Source organism: Bison bison, unplaced genomic scaffold, assembly GCF_000754665.1.
Source record: "Bison bison bison isolate TAMUID 2011002044 unplaced genomic scaffold, Bison_UMD1.0 scf7180017864068, whole genome shotgun sequence".
In the NCBI taxonomy this organism is placed as follows: Eukaryota; Metazoa; Chordata; class Mammalia; order Artiodactyla; family Bovidae; genus Bison; species Bison bison.
This window is the reverse complement of record NW_011494640.1, coordinates 12720021-12742019: the sequence shown is the minus strand read 5'-3', so window position 1 is coordinate 12742019 and position 21999 is coordinate 12720021. Positions and strand designations below refer to the sequence as shown.

General features: G+C 43.2%; 1 protein-coding gene across 1 annotated transcript in view; it reads right to left on the bottom strand.

The window, feature by feature from the left end:
• FARSB (phenylalanyl-tRNA synthetase, beta subunit) overlaps positions 1-18279 on the bottom strand; it is a 75748-nt gene extending 57469 nt beyond the window's left edge. Inside the window, exons 1-5 of the mRNA XM_010837072.1 lie at positions 18196-18279; positions 10985-11040; positions 6795-6949; positions 4229-4298; positions 3555-3670 (exon numbers count right to left, since the gene is read on the bottom strand). Of these exons, the coding sequence (XP_010835374.1) occupies positions 3555-3670; positions 4229-4298; positions 6795-6949; positions 10985-11040; positions 18196-18253 (455 nt within the window). The 5' untranslated portion in view covers positions 18254-18279. The remainder of the gene's footprint in view (positions 1-3554; positions 3671-4228; positions 4299-6794; positions 6950-10984; positions 11041-18195) is intronic.
• Between the last annotated feature and the right edge of the window lie 3720 nt (positions 18280-21999).

Below are 21999 nucleotides of genomic sequence, written 5' to 3'. Positions count from 1 at the left end.
CAATCAGAAAGCAGTGTGTATGAAAACAGGGAAACACAACATACTCCCAACAAGCCAACCCATACAAATCAGTGCTAAGATGACCTGGATTTTCAAATCACTATGCAGATTTTTAAAATACTACTACCACTACAAAAAAAGCTACTACAATGGTCCAGTCAGTTTAGATAAATCAACAACTGATAAACCCATGAGTAAGAAAATCCATGTTTTCTTGGACATTAATGTTGGTTTTTTAATCCGAAAACAGTATCTCAAAAATGTAGCTAAATTTCAACTTCAAGCCAATCACAAAAAAATTCTGGATGGATCAGAGAGCTATGCATTTTGAAAAACAAACAGCAAACATAGGTACATACACACATACATATACACAAACAAGGTACCATAAACATTATTCAGAGAAAACATAAATGAACAATGCTTAATTAACACTGTGGAGCAGGACATCCCTTAAGACACAAAACACAAAAGTCATATAGGAAGACTGATAAATATTGATACCCAAATTGTAAATTTTATACAATCAAAAGACCCCACAAGTCAAAAGACACAGAGAGGAAAGGTCTACGACACAGGTAAAGAAAAAGGATTAATATCCCCCAAATAAAGAGATATGAAAAATAAAAATAAAAATCAAGATTCTACTTATGATACTGGCAAGAATTTTGGTAAAGTCTTGCTGTGAAAAAGCAGCGACTGAAAGAACCAAGCGAAAAAAAGAGAACTTCGTTAAAAGGGAACCAAAGAGATTCTATAGAGATAAACAATAAAATACCTGAAGTAAAAAGTTTGCTGGATACTTCCAGGAGTAACAGAGACTAGACTGACTCTCTTGCCTGACACAATCACAAAAGAGGGAAGACACATATACCACAATGGTTTCTAAGGCCGGCACTGGACCTCAGGCGATGAAGGACAGGAAAGAGATAAGGGAGATGAGAGACCGGAAACAGGTAAGGTAAGCCCTATGACTGCCCAGCTGGCTGCCTGGAGGGACTTCAAGTCACAGGGCAGGAAAGGGGGTCAGACAGGAGCCCAGTGAACTCCCTAAGTTGAAGAGACACAGCTGAGAGCCTCGGGAGACCAAGATGGCGGCCAGAGGTCACCACACAGAGCACTGGAGATGAACAGAGCTACACAGGCAGAGAGCTCTGCGATCTGCAGAGGGGCCCCCTCAAGAACTTGCTGAGTATCAATCAGTGTGAGCATGTGAGGAAACCACCTAAGGCCAGGCAAAGAACCATCCAACGCAACAGTGCTCACACAGACTGAAAACCCAATCTTTCACAGGGGCCATGGGTAAAGTAGGAACAAGGTCTCGCCTCAGTAGTAAGGACTAATTAGCCTTAGACAGAACACTGTATGATCAACAAAAACAGATACACACATACGCACACAAAAGCAGAGAAAAATCAATGAAACCAAAAGCTAGTTCTGTGAAAACTGACACACAGAGATATCCACTAAAGTAACTGATAAAACTTCTAGCTACACTGATCAAAGGGGAAAGAGAAGACATAGGCATAAAAGAGGTGATACTGATACAGATACTGTAGCTATCAAAGGATAATAAGGGAAGATCAACAACTTTTATGCCAATAAAAGTTCACTATAAATCACTTATAATTTAAGTGAAATGATTGTATCTCTTGAAAAACACAAATTAGGATTTACTGACTCTGGCATATCAGAGTATTAGGATATAATTTATACCTCCCCTTAGAAAAAGCTCATGATTTCCAGAAATACTGCATAAAATACAACTTTAAGCTGAATTAAGGAAATGCCTTACAATTTAGATAACAACTAGATTCTTCAAATGACCAGAACAGATAACAGGGCTCAAGTACTTACTAGCTATATCAATGCCTATCAGAAATCCTCTATCTTGACCTATATGGTGAAACTATATTTAAATTCTTATTGTTTTGCTTAAGAGTGACATATTTGGAAGACGACAAATAGATTGTTTTTATAAAACAACTTGGAATAAATGTTATTCAGAATCCTAGAAAAAGCTTCTTCTACCATGTACTCAAAAATGTTTCAAGAAAAGAAACTGTGTGAACATAACCACAGGTGTTTTTTTTTTAAGTATTTTTCACACCAGCAGAAAACACCCAAGGTCTCCTTCCCAATCCTGTGTCCAGCCCATCCCTTACACACAAGCTTCTTTTAGTTTCCATAGTCTACCAAATTGCAATCACTGCAATTACTAAAAAATAAGAATTATGTTTTCCCTTTTATACTCAAGACATATGTAACTATTAATCATACCTTTGATTAGCATGAGGTAACTTATGTTGCTATATTTTAGGACCACACAAAAAAACTTGGTATGTTAGCTAAAGACTGATGTTTCCTATCAGTAACTTTTATTAAGATTTTTGAAAAACTGACATTAGTTCAAGGACTCCCACTGTTACCTTCCTTGACCTTTAGGAGTTGAGGAATTAAACTGATCTGAAGATCATCACACTAAAGGGAGCTGTATGGGAAATGATGTATAGCAATGTCAAAGATAGAATAAGAAAATTCAGTTATTTAAAAATCTCAAAAAAGAAAATACAGTTAAAAAATCTAAGAGGTACTTGCTCTTTGGAAGAAAAGTTATGACAAACCTAGACAGCATATTAAAAAGCTTTGCCACCAAAGGTCCGTATAGTCAAAGCTATGGTTTTTCCAGGAGTCATGTATGGATATGAGAAAGTGAAAGTCAAAGTCAAAGTCGTTCAGTCGGGTCCAACTCTTTGAGACCCCATGGACTAAACAGTCCATGGAATTCTCCAGGCCAGAATACTGGAGTGGGTAGCCTTTCCCTTCTCCAGAGGTTCTTCCCAACTGAGGGATCGAACACATATCCTACATTGCAGGTAGATTCTATACCAGCTGAGCCACATGGGAAGTCCATGGATATGAGAGTTGGACTATAAAGAAGCTGAACGCCAAAGAATTGATGCTTTTGAACTGTGGTGTTGGAGAAGACTCTAGAGTCCCTTGGACTGCAAGGAGATCTGACCAATCATTCCTAAAAGAAATCAACCCTGAATATTCATTGGAAGGACTGATGTGGAGGCCGAAGATCCAATACTTTGGCCACCTGATGAGAAGAGCTGACTCATTAGAAAAGACCCAGATCCTGGGAAAGATAGAAGGCAAGAGGAAAAGGGGAGGACAGAGGATGAGATGGTTGGATGGCATCACCAACTCAATGAACATGAGTTTGAGCAAGCTCTGAGAGATGGTGTGGATTGCCATTCCCTTCTCCATGGAATCCTCCCAACTCAGAGATCAAACTGAAGTCTCTCACATTGCAGGTAGATTCTTTACCATCTGAGCCACACGGAAACCCCCAAATTTAAACTTACTTAAATTTAAATTTCATTAAACTTTCTTGTTATTCTCACATATTCTTATTTTAGAAAAAAATTTTTTAAAAGTCTGCGGGGGTAGGGGGAAGAAAGGAAAGAGGGAGGAAAAGAGGAAGAGAGAAGGGGAGGGAAGGAGGAGAAAGAGGGAGAAGCAAGCAAGAAAGAGATACATTCACAAACCTGCAAATGTTCTGATGTAATTTCTCCTGAAGTTCAATGAAGCTGTCATATCTATCTTTTGTAAACTTTATGTTTCGGAGAACCGCTGCAACAGCGTACGGGCGTATTTTAGCTGTCTGAAATTCATTTTATCAGTAGAGATGGTAAATATGAAGGCTTTTCTTTGTAATAACATCTTGTAATAGAAAGTCAGCTGTCACAAATTTTCATTCAATCAACAATAAAATACAGTGGTGACAGGAGAGGAAGTCACTGTCCTCATGGAATTTACATTTCAGCAAGATATCTGAAAATTTACTGAATTGTTGATTTAAAAAATTAACCTTTCAAGTAGTTTGCTCAAGTAGTTTGCTTTTGGTATTTCTACCAAAACAGCCTTCCCCCAAGAGATTTTTTTTCTAAATGTTATTAACACACCACAATTTAAATAATTACCTTAAAAGTATTTTAAGCAAACATTTGGATGTTATTTTCCAAAATAATTCATAGAAAACAGATGCTGTCTCCTTTCACTTTTTGGTAAAAACAAAATGACAGTTTTTCAGAGCTAGAGGCTAAATATACAATGATCAAAGAAAACTACATTTGGCAGAAGGGTCAGCTCTGTCCCACCTTAGAGAGATATACACACAAGGAATGTTTTTAAACGAAAAATGAGAATTGATCCTTATTACCTCTTCTGTGATGATCAACTTCTGGATTTCTCCTTTAGGCATTACCCGTTTATACATCGGAGTCTTTATCCTAAAATATTAAAATAAATGTGTTCATTACTAGTCAAAACATTTGAAACTAATTTCTTCTGTGTATAGAAAGTATACAAAATGCACAGAAGTAGGACAATGGGTTAAAGTTATAGCAAATCAAATTTGGGCTGAGTATTTAAAAATAAAATCCTAACAAATATTCTGACATTTCTAGTGTTTAAAAATGGGCTATGATGCCTTGTGGTAATGCATATTACCATCACTGGAGTCTCAGGAGACTAGAAAACCTTTAATTAAGCAAAGTGTATGGAGGCATTTAAACATCAGCTGAGGGGCTGGACTAAATAACCTTTAAGTTTTATTCCAACCATGAGAGTTTGAACTTCTCAGAAAAACAGAGCGTCTTACAAACACAGATGGTCTGGCCCCACCTGGACCTAATGAATCAGGCTATTCAAGAGAAAGGCCTGGTAAATGGTACATTCTGAAGACATAGTTCAGGTGATTGTTATATCAGGCGAGGGTGGGAACCATTGTTTTAACAGTGCTTTTCAAACCTCAAGGTGCCTACAATCAACTGGTGAATTTGTTAAAGCATATATTCTGATTCAAGAGGTCTTGGGCAGAAGCAGATTCTGCAGTTCTTACAGGCTCCCAGGTGTTACAGATGCTGGTCCCTGGTCCACACTTCGGGTAGCAAAGGTTTTAAGTCATTTTCCTAATTTTCTCTCATCATAAAAATCATATGAGGTGCCTGTTAAATTCCTATCAGGCAGGTTTGGGAAACACAATGTAAGGAGACTATCCCTGACCCTAAAAATATAAACATCTGGACTTCCCTGGTGGTATAGTGGATAAGAATCTGCCTGCCAATGCAGCGGGGACATGGGTTCGATCCCTGATCTGGGAAGATTCCACATGCCTTGGTGCAATTCAGCCCATGGGCCACAACTCCTGAGCCCACGTGCTGCAACTTCTGAAGCCCGTATGCCTGTGCTCTACAACGAGAGATGGCGGTGGTGGTTTAGTCGGTAAGTCCTGTCTGACTCTTGCGACCCAAGAACTGTAGCCCACCAGACTCCTCTGTCCATGGGATTTCCCAGATAAGAATATTGGAATGGGTTGCCATTTCCTTCTCCAGGATATCTTCCCAACCCAAAGATCAAACCCTCATCTCATGAAAAGCCACCACAATGAGAAGCCCACATACCACTAGAGAGTACTAGAGGAAAGCCTGTGAACAGCAACGAAGACCCAAAGCAACCAAAGAATAAAAAATAAAATAAACATCTGATCGTCACGCAGAGAAGCAACTGGGTCAACCCTCAAATTTTAACCATCTTATTAACCAAATGCCTTATTATCACCCTTTCACCAACACCTGTCTCTCATCTGACGGCCTCATAGTTTCAAAGTCTAGCCTATCAGCCTGATTGGAGAAGGAAACGGCAACCCACTCCAGTACTCTTGCCTGGAGAATCCCAGGGATGGGGGAGCCTGGTGGGCTGCCATCTATGGGGTCACACAGAGTTGGACACGACTGAAGTGACTTAGCAGCAGCAGCAGCCTATCAGCCTGAGGCTCATATTCTTTTGCATCTGACAAGATAATGGGTAAGTAATGAAAAAATAATAATTTTTTCCATGTCCATTATTTATTTAATTTTAATTGGAGGCTAATTACTCTACAATATTGTGGAGGTTTCTGACATACATGAATCGGCCATGGGTGTACATGCGTTCCCCATCCTGACCCTCCCTCCCACCTCCCTCCCCATCCCATCCCTCAGGGTCATCCCACTGCACCAGCCCTGAGCACCCTGCCTCATACCTCAAATCTCGACTGGCGATCTGTTTCACATATGATAGTATACATGTTTCAATGCTCTTCTCTCAAATCATCCCGCCCTCACCTTTTCCCACAGAGTCCAACAGTCTGTTCTTTATAATTATTTTTGATAGCTTTACTGTTTCACCTTTTTTTCACTTTACATATTCATCATTTTCTATATGTATTACATGAAGAGTCGGAAGGGGACTTGAAAACATTCTTCATTATAAATTACAAGCCTGAAACTAAAGAAGTCGATTAACTTGCCCACAGCCGTCACGAGATCTTCCGTTTTCCAGTCAGGAAGCTCCATTTCTGAGCTTCCTCAGAATTCTTAAGAAAACAGCATATAAAGTTGCACCCTTCTGCTTTTCTCCCAACCTTTAACCAACCCCATAAACTATCTATTCCAACTGGATTACTGAAGGAACTCACATGAACCCACTAAAGAGTTGTTAAAGAAGCCATAAAATCATTAACCACTCGTTTTAAAACATGCTCCCCAAAAGAAAGACTATGACTCTTTTTTTCAACTTTCAAATGGCTACATCTACAGGCTCCAGTCAGCTCTCCATGCAGACCCAAAGCTGTGGATCTGTCCAACAAGCTTTTTTCCAGAAACTTAAACAGGGTTGTTGACAGTGACAGGCAAAGAAAAAAGAAATCCCACTTAGCCACGGGTTTAATGAATATACTCCCTTACCTTTCTTTGAAGACTTGAAGTCCTCGAACCAATCCTTCCAGACACAGCAGGTCATATCTATTGGCAGGGACGTCAATTTTGTAGAGAACAACATCAGAGGCCCCATGGGCCTTTTCATTACCTTGTTCCTTACTTATAATTTCCTTTTCAGATGTCTAAAACAAACCCAAAAATTAAAACAAAACTAAATAAATCTAAATTTTTTTCGAAAAAGTCATTATCAGTCCTATAAAGAAGTAACTACACTGTTCATGTTCTTTCCAGAGCAGCAGAAAGCTGTCTAAAGCAAGGCGAGGGCTAAACTTTGCCTACTACTTGTTTTTGTAAATAAAGTTCTACTGAAACACTGTCAGGCCTATTCATTTACATTTCATCTGTTGTCATTTCCATACTGCAACAGCTGAGTTGTGACAGAGACTCTATGTAGCTTTCAAAAGGTTGCTATTTGGCAGAAAATGTTTGCCCATCCTTGATCTAAAAGAAAATGAAAATACCAAGGAGAACACAATAAGAACCAAGGAGCAGCAATAACGAAAGTGTCAATGAGACAAAGTTAAGGAAATTCACCAAATAAAAGCTATTTTGGGAATTCCCTGGCGGTCCAGAGGTTAGGTCGCCACACTTTCACTGCTGAGGGCCTGGGTTCAATCCCTGGTCAGGGAACTAAGACCCCACGAACCAAGAAACAAAAAGAGAGAGAGACAGAAAGAAAAAAGAAAAAAAATGAAAAGATATGCAACTTTTTATAAGATAATGACTCTAAAAGCTAAATCCTATGGGCACCCAAGACTAGAAGCAACATGAAAATGAGAATAATACTATAAAAGCAAACAAAAACATTTTAAGGGATCATCAGAAGCTGTGGTATAAATCAGAAGGAATTATAAGTGTATAGTCCATGGGGTCGCAAAGAGCTGGACACGACTGAGTGACTTTCACTCACTCACTCACTCACAGGTACAATGGGAAGAGGTCTAAGGACAGTAAAGGGTACAAAGCAGCAAGAGCAAAAACAAACGAGGGAGAAAGGGGAAGAAATACCACTAGAATAAATTCAGTGCAGAAGTAAAAAGCTTAGAATATCTCAATCACCACACTGTAGAGATTTTCTTAAAAACAATCATTGCCAAGAAGTTAAATCTGTTCTCTACATTTACCATGGCAGGAAAATACCTATATACTTATTTCCAATCAAATTCCTTAGAAGTCATACTCCAACTGTTAATGTTACCCACTAGTTATCCCCACTTAACTGGAACTCCTGCTATTTCTATCACAAATCATCTGCTAAAATAACTGATGCACTCCTATCAAAATATATGATGTATTTTGTTTTACATGGGGCTTTCCCACTGCCACAAGATAAGCAGTTCAGATTACTTCCCAAAGAAGTATAATCTACACTTGTATAGCATGCTGAAGAATTCACTTTCCTCAATGAGCACTATGCACCTGAGTTACACCTGAGGAATCACAGAGTCCACAGGAGGCTGGAACCGCCCAGGGCTCATAGTGCTTTTTGACTGTGGGCTCCAAGGAACACCTTCACTGGCCATCTCAAACTCAGTAGGCATACTGTGAAAATTAGGGAAAATTTAAAAATAAAAAAAGAATGTTGATGTATGGCAGAAATCAACACAATATTGTAAAACAATTATCCTTGCTTATTTAACTTATATGCAGAGTACATCATGAGAAACGCTGGGCTGGAAGAAGCACAAGCTGGAATCAAGATTGCCGGGAGAAATATCAATAACCTCAGATATGCAGATGACACCACCCTTATGGCAGAAAGTGAAGAGGAACTAAAGAGCCTTTTGATGAAAGTGAAAGAGGAGAGTGAAAAGGTTGGCTTACAGCTCAACATTCAGAAAACAAAGATCATGGCATCCAGTCCCATCACTTCATGGCAAATAGATGGAGAAACTGTGGCTGACTTTATTTTTCTGGGCTCCAAAATCACTGCAGATGGTGATGGCAGCCATGAAATTAAAAGACGTTTCCTCCTTGGAAGGAAAGTTATGACCAACCTAGACAGCATATTGAAAAGCAGAGACATTACTTTGCCAACAAAGGTCCGTCTAGTCAAGGCTATGGTTTTTCCAGTAGCCATGAATGGAAGTGAGAGTTGGACTACAAAGAAAGTTGAGAACAGAAGAATTGATGCTTTTGAACTGTGGTGTTGGAGAAGACTCATGAGAGTCCCTTGGACTGCAAGGAGATCCAATCACTCCATCCTAAGGGAGACCAGTCCTGGGTGTTCATTGGAAAGACTGATATTGAAGCTGAAACTCCAATACTTTGGCCACCTGATATGAAGGGCTGACTCATTTGAAAAGACCCTGATGCTGGGAAAGATTGAGGGCAGGAGGAGAAGGGGACAACAGAGGATGAGATGGTTGGATAGCATCACCGATTCAATGGACATGAGTTTGGGTAAACTCCGGGAGTTGGTGAAGGACAGGGAGGCCTGGCATGCTGCAGTTCATGGGGTTGCAAAGAGTCAGATACGACTGAGCAACTGAACTAAACTGAAAAAATAAGTTGTTTTTTTTTTTAAAGAAACAAAAAAATAAAAAAAAGAGGATAAAGAGCAAGGGGAAGAGAAGGGGTCAGGAGAGGAAGAGGAGAAAAGAAATGGGGAAGGGACGGGGGAGGATATGAGAAGAGGCAGGAAAAATTAGAATTTAAACTGAGTTCCATCAAAGGGGTCAACAAAATTGCTAATGTTTTAGTGAAGAAAAATGAGTCACTTCATAGGGGTGCTGGATTTCAGGCAGGACCCCATATAAAGGAGGGGAGAAAATGTAACTAGAGATCCTTTACAAAAAAGACATGGCTGCCTAAGCCTTCTCCCATTTTCAGTATCTCAGTTCATACAAAGATCACAGGTGATGACTGTGATCAATGCAGTTTATCAGTGCTAACAAAAATGTTATGGAAATCAATAACCACAGAAACTTCAGAGCCAGAGGGATCTATGATAAGCGAAAGTTAAAGTGTTAGTCCCTCAGACGTGTCCACCTCTTTGAGACCCCATGGACTGTAGCCTGCCAGGCTCCTCTGTCTATGGGATTCTCCAGGCAAGAATACTGGAATGGGCTGCCATTTCTTCTCCAGGTCAGAGGATCGTCCTGACCCAGGGATCGAACCTGGGTCTCCTGCATTGCAGGCAGACTCTTTACTGTCCGAGCCACCAGGGAAGCCCAGCGGGATCTACAGGGATCCCTGAAAGGATCATACATGTAAACTCCTTATTTACAGATGAAAAATAGGCCCAGAAAGGCAATGTAATGTCCCTGGTTCCACAGCTAGTAAATGTGGTAGCTCAAACTATTACTTCATTTTTTCTGACCTTCAGTCCAATGCTTAGATATTACAAAACCTCAAACATAATTTTGAATTCTAATAAAATTAACATATACTATAGAAATCTCAGCTGACTTCTCGAGCATATAGATGCTCATTAACATTAAAAAAATTCTTTTTTGTAACATTAGTAAAGCAGCAGCAGGAAAACTAAGACAAGACAACACAGGTTTTTGTCAGTCTGAAGGCTTTTTTAACCTTATAGTGTTTTATACACTGAACAGATTAAGAAGGCTTGGGGGAAAAAATAACACTAATTACCAAGAAATATTATCTTTTTATTTACAAGCACAGTGCTTCTAATACATAATCAATATTAGTTATCTATTTGGTAAATAAAGCTATTTTTTAAACATTTTAATCAGTGTACAATTCAAAGACCAGGAAAATGTTTCAAAATCATTTTTACAAGCAATTCTTCAAAAGGCAGGAGATCATTTTACAAGATCAATGTGTAGAGTAATAAATGAAGAATGAATTAACACCGGAACAAGCATGGGAGGAAGGTGGGATGGGGCTCAGAGGAAATGGAGGAGGAGGGGCCAGAGGCCAAGGAGACAGCAAGTCGGCTGAAGCTCAGTTTCCATTGCTCCCAGACCCCTTCCTGATGCCTCGACAGGACTGCGTCCGAGTAAAGGCATGAACCCCTGTGGAGATTTTACATAAAGCAACAACTTGGAATCAGAGCTTAGTCTCATAACACAGAGAACACAGAAACCACCAGGGCCCACAAATGTTTCCTCTTAGTCTAACCATAAGGCATCAAAGATAAAATGTAATGAACTTAGATACAGAATATTAAAGAAGTATCTAATACATACAATTTCATCAAGTTCCAGTCCAAATTCAAAGCACAGTTCATCAAATTCTTCGTCAGCTAGGGGGAAAAAAAGAGATTACAAATTTTAATCTGTTCAGTACAAATGCAAATAGCACATAAAAACTGCATCTTTTTAACTGTCTTACACCGAACATACTAGATATCAGGCATCAGATATCACCATTTAAAAACAAAAAAAGCTTGATCAAAAACAATTTTTAAAGAAAGAAAAACAAAACTATTAAATAAAGGGCTGATTCATCTAACTAATATCAGCTATAGAATCAGATTACCTGATTGTAAGCATGGGGAGCTTACACTTGCTGCTAAGTTGCTTCAGTCATGTCTGACTCTGTGCGACCCCATAGACGGCAGCCCACCAGGCTCCCCCGTCCCTGGGATTCTCCAGGCGAGAACACTGGAGTGGGTTGCCATTTCCTTCTCCAATGCAGTAAAGTGAAAAGTGAAAGTGAAGTTGCTCAGTCATGTCCGACTCCTAGCGACCCCATGGACTGCAGCCCACCAGGCTCCTTCCACAGGATTGTCCAGCCAAGAGTACTGGAGTGGGGTGACCAGAACGTCATATTTAACAGTAAAATGCTAGAAGCTTTTACTCTGAAATTATTTTGAAGACATCTATGCCATCCTTCTTACACTTACTTGGAAGAAAAACAATTTGCAAGCAGGGATCTAATGTAAAGTGGGTCCAAATCACAGATCCAACACAATAGAATCACGTCATATAACTGCTATCATTTCAAATTCTCTGAGGTGGCCTGACAGCTGGCTTTGGAGCCAGCTCAGTCTGAGTTCAATTTCTGACTGTTCCACTAGTCCTGAGAGCTTGGCACCTTATGGAAACTTTCTGATTCCTATGCCTCATAAAGTAGTATTTTACAGCCATGCACGCAACTGTTGGAAAGATTTAAATGCATTCATGCAGATAATGGGCTTCACCTAGTATCCTGAAACACAGTAGGTCTGCAATCATTAATAGTTCTCTTCCTTACTTTTAAATCATATCTTACTTCGCTTTGCTACCTGATACACAGCATTGTCAGGGTTTTCATGTTACGAAGAATGGAACACAAACCATCATTACCAGTATATTCTAGTGTTAAGCTGGTCTTAAGATTTCTGATCCTGACATTGAAGTTCAATTCAAGTTAACATTTACTGCGCATCTTCTATGAGTTGGCACTATATTAGGTGCCAGGGCTACAAAGATAAATAAAACACAATTCCTGCCATAACTACTTCCTACTCCAGCAAACAAACCAGATATGTAAATGCAGGTATGTTAAGTGCAAGGTACAGAGCTGGCACAAAGGAAGTCATCAACTGAGGGTCAGTAAAAACTTCACAGAAAGGAGTCCATTAGGCAGGGACCGTGGGGAGTGAGACAACAGCATGAGAAATCTGGCACGTTCCCTATGAATGCTGCATGAGGCTCATGTCAGGAAGAGATACAATGGAAGAAGTAGAGAGAAGTCAGCTCCTGATGCCAAGGGATTTGCCCCCCGTCCTGCCTGAGGCGATGGGGAATTACACTGCAGGACTTCCAGCTGGGCAACAGCATGATCAGATCTGCACTTTAGAGCAGTGGTATCCAACCTTTTTGGCTCCAGGGACCGGTTTAGTGGAAGACAATTTTTCCACAGACCTGGGGGATGATTCAAGCACATTACGTCTATCATGTACTTAATTTCTCTTTTTATTACATCAGCGCCACCTCAGAAAATCAGGCATTAGATCCCAGAGGTTGGGGACCCCTGCTTTAAAGAATGGTGGCAGGGGACTTCCCTGGCATCCCCAGTGGTTAAGAATGTGATCCCAATGCAGGAGACCAGGTTCAATCCCTGGTCAGGGAACTAAGATCCTTCGTGCTGCATGGTGCAGCCAAAACAACAACAACAAAAAAGAATGGTGGCAGGGTGGCAGACGAACTGGAGCAGAGAATCTACTGCAAACAAGTGAGACAGTGAGGAATTCATTAAAGCAGCAGCAGTGAGTGAGGGAGAAGGAAGAATGTGAGAAATGCGGAAGGTAGAATCTGTAAGGCGCAAAGGCTGACTGGGAGGCGGGAAGAGTGAGTGAGCAGGAGGTGCCTAGGATGGCTCCCAGGTCCCTGGTGGGGTGAACGTGTAGGTGGCGAGTGTCATTAACTAGGGCAGGAGGTGACAGAGGCCCCCATCGAGCCCTCCTCCTGGTGCTCGCACCCTGTTAACTGAGGTCTCAGACGACCACATGGACGAACCCAAAGCACACTGTCCAGCCCAGCCCAGCTCCGAGATGACTGCACACCCAGCTGACAGCTTGCCCGCAACCTGGTAGGAGACCCACGGCCAGCTCTCCCAGCTCCGCAGCTCCTCCCTCGATTCCTCTCTCAGAAACTGCGAAATAATAAAGCCTTGTCATTTTAGCCTCCTAAATACTGGTGTAATCAGTGATGTAGCAGTAAATAACTAACATAGACTTCGGTCCCTGGAAGTGGAGTGCTGCCGTAACAAAACAAAACGCAAGAAAGGCTCTGGAGTCAGGAGGTGGGCTTTGACAGCGTAAACAAAACCTCAAGTGCCTGACAAAGCTGTTATTTGAAGCCTCAGTCTCCGACAAGGAGGCAGGTAAGGACATGGAGGAAAGTGAGGAAGTGTTACTGGAAACTGACAGACCCAGTATCCTTTTCATGTAGAGGCAAAGCTTAGCAACACTATTGCTGACAGTTACCAGGACTGAAGAAAATGTACCCACTCAACAGGGTGATATTAACTAAGCTTTCCATCCAGTGCTGACACAGTGGTTTATAATGTGAGAGAAGAGATGAAGACTAGCAAACAAAAAGGAGCTGGGACTTGATGGTTTTAAAAATTTTCAGTCTCCTCAGATACAACAAATGCTAAGATTAAAAAATGACTTCTGAGCAAAAAGCAAATCCAGAGCATTGCCAGGGAGACATGGTCTAAAGATGAAATCAAGGGTGTGACTGTAAACTCTTGAGACTCAGCAAAATCAAAAACACTGTTCACTCAGACAAAAGGCACTATGGATCAAGAAATGAAGGATGTGCCTCACAAATTTATTCAGTCTCCCAACTGAGTTTAAATAAGAGCACTGTGTCAGCAGAGGCCCAAGGTACAGAACAGCTTATTTCAGAGATCCGTGAGTGCTGTGGCTTTTGACCAAGGAAGTGGAAACCAACAAAACTGACTGAAGATCCAGAGTTTTTTTTTTTTCTTTTTAAAGAAATACATATGCACAAACATTGCAAGCTGGAGCTAAAAGGGACAGAGACGGGAAGAAATGAATACCCAAAAGCTGTTAGTGGGAAGAAGACTGAGAAAACCAATCAGCTGTAAAGAGTGCTTTCTTTTCACCAAAAAAATAAAGTAAAGAGCATCATCCGGAGGGTAGAACCAAGAGACTAGAGGGTGGAGCAGAACCAAGGACAAAGATCCCAGGCCTGGAGTTCTAATCAAGAATCTCCAACATTTACCAGCTCAATTTCAGAACTACCATAGACCAGTAAGTCCTTTGTGTCTCCAATCTTATCTTTTGAAGAACAATGTCCTAGGCCTGTCTTACCACAGTATGTTAGGTGCAGGTGGAGCAGATAACCTGTCTCTTTAGTCTCTCGGGTCAAGAGTAATTATACTCGAGGAGCTGTACTTAGGGAACTACACTGAAGAGCCTCGTCCGCAACTGGACCTGATTTAGATGAAGAGACTGGGTTCTGAGCTGCTGCTGTAATGCGATGACACTTCTTGCGGCTTTGGGAGGGAGTATACGTTGCATGTGGGAGGAACATGAATCATTGGGGGCCACAGGACAGACGGTACTAGTCAGGTCCCAAGCTGGCCTCCAAGAACACTTGCCTCTGGTCTTCTGGTACCAACATCCTTTGCAGTCTCCAGCTGCACAGTGCCAGAATTGGTCTCTGTGACCCAGAGAATATGGCCAGGGATGGTATATCACCTCTGATACGTTAGGAAAAACTGTGGCTTCTATTGTGAGCTCTCTCTTGACTATCTGCTCTCCTGGACCTCTCACTCTGGGACAAACGAGTCACCATGTTGCAAGCAGTCCTATGGAGAGGTCAAGGTGGGAAGCACTGAAACCTCTGACCAAAACTCAGCAAGGAACTGCTGTCTGCCAACAAGCACTTGAGTGAACTTGGAATTAAGACTCTCCAGCCCATTAGACCTTGAGATGAGTATAGACCTGACACCTTTACTACAACCAGGTGAAAGTCAGAACCACTCAGCTAAGTCACTCCCCAGTCCTTGAGCCTCAGAAACATACACCAAATGACCATTGTTTTAAGGTGCTAAGTGTGAGGATTATCTGTAGATAACTAAATGGTTACTGACAAAATTGTTTGGACTCATTAAAATATACTGAATCCTTTATTGGGTCCTAATTATCATACAATTTGTTTTATTCCTTTCAGCTCTATTTCACCACTTAAATGCAAGGATGAACCAACAATAAATCATGTTTAATGATTCCCTCTAACAAAATGACCCCCCTAAGTAACTACATCTTTGGGGTTTATATGATATACAGAAGTGGCTCTGGCAGCATTGCAAGCAATTACACCAAGGCAGGACAGGCCCAGAATTGAAGAACAGTGAAAACAAATCAGTTAACAAGAAAACGAGTGGCAAGAAGAAAACATCTTAACAGAAAGGCGATAAAAAAAGATGGACTAAGGAGACAAAACTGCCCCAGAAGAGCAAAATGAATAGAATAAAAGCAGCTTGAGGGATTCCCTGATGGCTTAGTGGTACAGAATCTGACCTTAATTTAATTAACATTTAAAAGATTAAGAACACGTGAAATATAAAATAATAATGAGTATTATTCCTGAACTGTCTGAAGTACACCAACATCAATCTTCCTGAGTGAAACTTTAATGAGCCAGCAGTCAACAGATATTTATGAATAATCAAGTTTACCTGATATCTCTCAATATGAAGAAAAGGGAGAGGGTAGCTAGAGAATAAAACATCAGATGATGGTGCTGCTGCTGCTAAGTCACTTCAGTCGTGTCCGACTCTGCGTGACCCCATAGACGGCAGCCCACCAGGCTCCCCTGTCCCTGGGATTCTCCAGGCAAGAACACTGGAGTGGGTTGCCATTTCCTTCTCCAATGCATGCAAGTGAAAAGTGAAAGTGAAGTCGCTCAGTCATGTCCGACTCTTAGCGACCCCATGGACTGCAACCCACCAGGCTCCTCCATCCTAAATAGGCTATAAATCTTACCATTTTTTAAAACCTAGATTATTTCTTACTTTCCCAGATATGGATATCCAAGTGGGAATTTACCACAGTTGTCCTGAACAAATTTTGCTACATACCACCTTGTGTAACTTAGATATATCATAAAAAATTAGTGAGAATACGGTTTAGAAGGATGGGTTAGAAATATAAAAAAGCATAGCATGAAATAAACAGCATAGAGAATAAGAGCCCCGTTTAGAGGACAAGAGCATTACATCTATTTTCAGGGACTTAGGGCAAAACACCGGGCTTCCCAGGGGGCTCAGTGGTAAAGAATCCTGCCAATGTGGAAGACTCAGGATCCATCCCTGGGTGCGGAAGATCCCCTGGAGAAGGAAATGGCAACCCACCTCCCAGGATTCTTGCTCGGGAAATCCTATGGACAGAGGAGTCTGGAGGGCTACAGTCCATGGGGAAGCAAAAGAGTCAGATATGACTTAGCGACTAAACAACAAGGACAAAAGACTAGGGAGAATAACACTTTAAGAATACAGGTAACCCTTGAAGGAGGCAGGGATCCAGGTTCGGATCCCTCCACCAGGTCCGAAATCTCTGTATAACTGACAGTTGGCCCTCCTGCGGTCTGCATGGGAGGATTCAACAACCACAAATGATGTAGAACCTCAGTATTTACTGCTGAGAATAAAACCTTCTCTAAGTGGACCCGCTCAGTTCAAACTTGGACTGTTCAAGGCTTAGCTGCACCACAGTATCTAAAAGTACACCTGAAGAGCTTTTAGTTTTTAAACCTAACTTTATTTCCACAGTAGTATCTTATTGTAGAGAGCAGTACCTGAGGGGCTTGCTATATTGAGCCCTTGAACCAATTATCACACTCGTTACACAAGCTGATAACATTGGACACGGCAGATGTCCCTTCAACTGCTACATGTATAGGATAATTGGTAAGTGTACTTTATATTTCCCCTTTTTTTCAGTGGCAGTGTTTTTTAAAACTGAAGAGATGAAGGGGCAGCCTGAAGACTAGGTCCACCGAGTCGACTCCTCGTCACTCAGGGCTCAGCCCACATGCTGCTGCTGCTGCTAAGTCACTTCAGTCGCGTCCGACTCTGTGCAACCCCATAGACGGCACCCCACCAGGCTCCGCGGTCCCTGGGATTCTCCAGGCAAGAACACTGGAGTGGGTTGCCATTTCCTTCTCCAATGCATGAAAGGGAAAAGTGAAAGTGAAGTCGCTCAGTCGTGTCCGACTCTTAGCGACCCCATGGACTGCAGCCCACAAGGCTCCTCCGTCCATGGAATTTTCCAGGCAAGAGTACTGGAGTGGGGTGCCATTGCCTTCTCTGAGACCACATGCTACCACCTAATTAACGTTTTTCCAGACACAGTATCTTTTTTGTTTCCCTGCTAGCATTTAACATTATCCAAACCAGCATCAGTTACTAAGCTGGTTTTATTATCTGCCCCTTTCATCAGAAATGTGAACGTGGTGGACTTTAGGCGCCCTGTGCACCGCTGTATTCCCCAAACGCCAAGAACAATACATGGCACATAACCGGCGTTAGGTAAACGTGAATAAAATAAAACTAGGAAGGAAAGCAGGCTGTGCCTCCTGCTCCTGCTCACAAATGGGAGTTCCCAGAGCGCTCTTCTTGCACTCCACTGGCTACACTTGGAATGCCATCCGGAGCTTCATTCCTGTTCTACCCCCTGGCATCAGGTACGCCGGAGGCGCTCCGTAAGACACCCGTGAATGAATGACACTGCGAGCCCAGCACGTGCGGGTGCTGCCCTGACACCCGCGGCAAACTGTTCCCAGAGGCTACATCCGCGGTTGGCCTACCCTAGCTGGACCCCGAACGCGAGGCCAAAACCTGCGCGCAGCATAAACGTGGCCACAACGCCTTTTTGCAAGAGGGTCCCAGCCTCCGAGGAGAGGCGCAGAGCACAGGCTACGGGACGCGCACTCACTGTAGGTCCGGCCCAGGGCTCGGAAGAGCAGATCTCGCTTCACGCTGACAGTCGGCATGGTGAGTCCTGCCCACTGCGCCTGCGCGGAGCGCGGGCCCAGGCTCGGCGACCGGCCTGTGTGTAGGACCCGAACCTTCCGTGCGGGCTGTCTTAAATATTGCCCGTCTAATTCTCACAGTTCCTCCTCTCGATTTTCATTTGAAAGCAGGTGAGTCGCCACCATGAAGCTCATTAAATCTAATTCGTTGGGAGAATAAACTGGAGGCCGAAAAAGGTGACATACTTGGATAGAATGGGCGAGGGTTTGATAGGCAGTAAGATGAACAGCCCGCGAAGGTCCTCACGCCTTCAACACTACGGGAGGAGGACGGCCAGCTAGGTGGGCGGGGCGAAGGCGGGGCGAGTGCGTGGAGGAGGCGGGACCTAGAGAAGGCGGGACCTAGAGATAGAGACGTCTCTTGGGAGGGAGTGAGACTGTGAGAAGGCGAGGTCTTAGGCAGCTCCAGGTGGCGCTAGGGATAAAGAGCCCTCCTGCCAGTGCAGGAGAGCTAAGAGACTTGGATTTCATCCCTGGGTGGGGAAGATCCTCTGGACGAGGGCGCGGAAACCCTCTCCAGTATTCTTGTCTGGAGAATCCCATGGACAGAGGAGCCTGGCGGGCTACAGTCCATGGGGTCGTAGAGTCAGACACAACTGACGCTTATTAGCAGGCAGCCAGGACTGCGTGATGTGCAAACCCAAGTAGCGGGAGCCAAACTGTTAGCGCTTCTGCTTTTATCTCATTCTTTAGACCCTGATGCTGGGAAAGATTGAAGGCGGGAGGAGAAGGGGACGACAGAGGATGAGATGGTTGGATGGCATCACCGACTCAATGGGCATGAGTTTGAGTAAACTCTGGGAGTTGGTGATAGACAGGGAGGCCTGGCGTGCTGCAGTCCATGGGGTCGCAAAGAGTCGGACACGACTGAGCGACTGAACTAAAACCAAAAAACTAATCTCTTACGCCCTACTACGTGTTCTAGCTGTGCTTTGGACTTTATCGCAGCCGTATTAGGGAGGCTTCCTTAGAAACCATTTTTTAAAAGCGGAAACAGACTGACATGTACTGGGTTTCTATTGGCAGATGCTGTGTTCAGTCCTTTGCTGGCCTTGGCAGATCTCCTTCTAACAACATTCAGTGTAATCAGCAGCAGAACAGCCATCGAATGTTCCAGGCCCTAATGCCTGGAACCTGTAAATGTTACCTTAAATGGAAACAGTCTTTTTAGATAGTTAAGATTTTCGAGATGCAGAGCCTATCCAGGATTATAAGAATAGGCCCTAAATACAATCACATGTATTATTATAAGAGGAAAGTCTAGGCAGTCTGAGTGCGGGTTGGAAAAGAATTTCCAGACACAGTATTTCAGAAGGGAGTTTCTTGAGAATAGGATGGGAGATAATGAGGGTGCTGCTAGCACAGTGGACTGGGGGCTGTTAGAACAGCTACAGCATCCCTGCTCAAGGGAGAGCGGATGCTTTCCCTGGGTTAGTAGCCAATTTTTATAGCCTCAAGACAGAATTCCTGCTGGAAGGGTGACATTAGGTGATTGGTCAGAGTGCTATAGGGTGAGCACTGGGGTGGGCATTTTTGCCTAAAATGGGATCAGGAAGCTTGTTGGTGGTGATTGGTGGCCAGGGAGGAGGCTTTAGGTAAGGGTTACAAAGGGGCTTGCATGCTAAGTCACTAAGTCATGTCCAAACGTCTGGAACCATATAGACTGTAGCCCGCCAGGTTGCTCTGTCCATGGGATTCTCCAGGGAAGAATACTGGAGTGGGTTGCTATGCCCTCCTCCAGGGGATCTTTCCAACTCAGAGAGTGAACCCAAGTCTGCTATGTCTCCTGAGTCGGCAGGCGTGTTCTTTACCACTAGCACCACCTGGGCAGCCCCACAAAGGGGCTTAGTCAGTTCCAGAGGTGACCTTGGTTCTGGGCTCCACTTCAGTGGCCTTGATGAAAGGCCTGGCACCTGTGGCCTTGGGGCAGGGCTCCATGAAGAAGTTAGAGGAAGATTTAAGAAAAACAGAAGAGAGGAAGCAGCGTAACCATGGGGGACGAGATCAGAAGGATACAGCCACAATCCAGGGAATGCCAGGAACCACCAGAAATGGAAGAGATGAGTAAGGCTTCTCCCCTAGCCTTCAGGAGCAGCCCTGGAATGTCTCTAGACACTTTAATTTGGGCCCAGTGAACCTGGAATTCTGCCCCTCAGAATTTTGGACTTTTGGACTTCTGCCTCTCAGATCTATCAGTTCAGTTCAGTTTAGTTCAGTTCAGTTTAGTTCAGTTCAGTGCAGTCTCTCAGTTGTGTCCAACTCTTTGCAACCCTATGGACCGCAGCACGCCAGGCCTCCCTGTCCATTACCAACTCCCAGAGTTTACCCAGACTCCTGTCCATTGAGTCAGTGATGCCATCCAACCATCTCATCCTCTGTTGTCCCATTCTCCTCCTGCCTTCAATCTTTCCCAGCATTGGAGTCTTTTCAAATGAGTCAGCTCTTCACGTCAGGTGGCCAAAGTATTGGAGTTTCAGCTTCAGCATCAGTCCTTCCAATAAACACTCAGGACTGATCTCCTTTAGGATGGACTGGTTGGATCTCCTTGAAGTCCAAGGGACTCTCAAGAGTCTTCCCCAACACCACAGTTCAAAAGCATCAATTCTTCGGCACTTCCCTCAGATCTATAAGCAAATGCATCTATTAGTTTAAAGTCACTGCATTTGTGGTACTTTGTTACAGCAGCCATGGGGAAATAATACACCAGGTAGCTGCTGCCATTATCCTCATTTTGCAAATGATAAAAATGAGGCCCACTCTGATTCACCCAACTCAAAAGGTAGAGCTGAGACAGTTCCACAAGGGAGCCTACCCTTATCCTTTCTACTGGACAGTGAGTGAGGGCCTCCAAGACCATTCAGCTGAAGGGACTGTGGCTATGTGGGATTTAGGCCTCCCTGGTTGCCAGGTAGGGCTTCCCAAGTGGTGCTAGTGGTAAACAGCCTGCCAATGCAGGAGATGCAGGTTCCATCCCTGGGTCGGGAAGATCCCCTGGAGGCAGGCATAGCAACCCACTCCAGTATTCTTGCTTGGAGAATCTTGCACAGAGGAACCTGGCAGGCTACAGTCCATAGAGTTGCAAAGAGTCAGACGTGACCAAAACAATTTAGCACACACCCACACACAGTTGCCAATTAATCTGGGTTTTTTTCTTTGTTTGTTTTTTACATAAGCTTTCCTGTTTGGCTGCAGGCAGTGCTTTCTCAGTGCCTAACACGATAGATTGGCAGAGGCCCATCAATGGCAAATAAAATTTGCCCAAAGCCAAATAAAATTCTCTGCCCCCCAAATTGATACTCGATGGAAAATGAATCAGTGAATAAAGAACTTCCTGAATTATTGCATGCTGAACAGCTCTTCTCTGGACATTCCAAATTGTTCTGTGGCCTTTAACCTTATTTTCCTTATCTATAAAGTTGTTGTTGTTCAGTTGCTCAGTCATGTCTGACTCTTTTCAACCCCATGGACTGCAGCATGCCAGGCTTCCCTGTCCTTCACCATCTCCTGGAGCTTACTCAAACTCATGTCCATTGGATTGGTGATGCCATCTGATGATCTCAGCCTCTGTCCCCCACCTTCTCCTCCTGCCCTCCTGCCTTTCCCGACATCAGGGTCTTTTCCAATGAGTTGGCTCTTCACATCAGGTGGCCAAAGTATTGGAGCTTCAGCTTCAGCATCAGTCTTTCCAATAAACATTCAAGACTGAT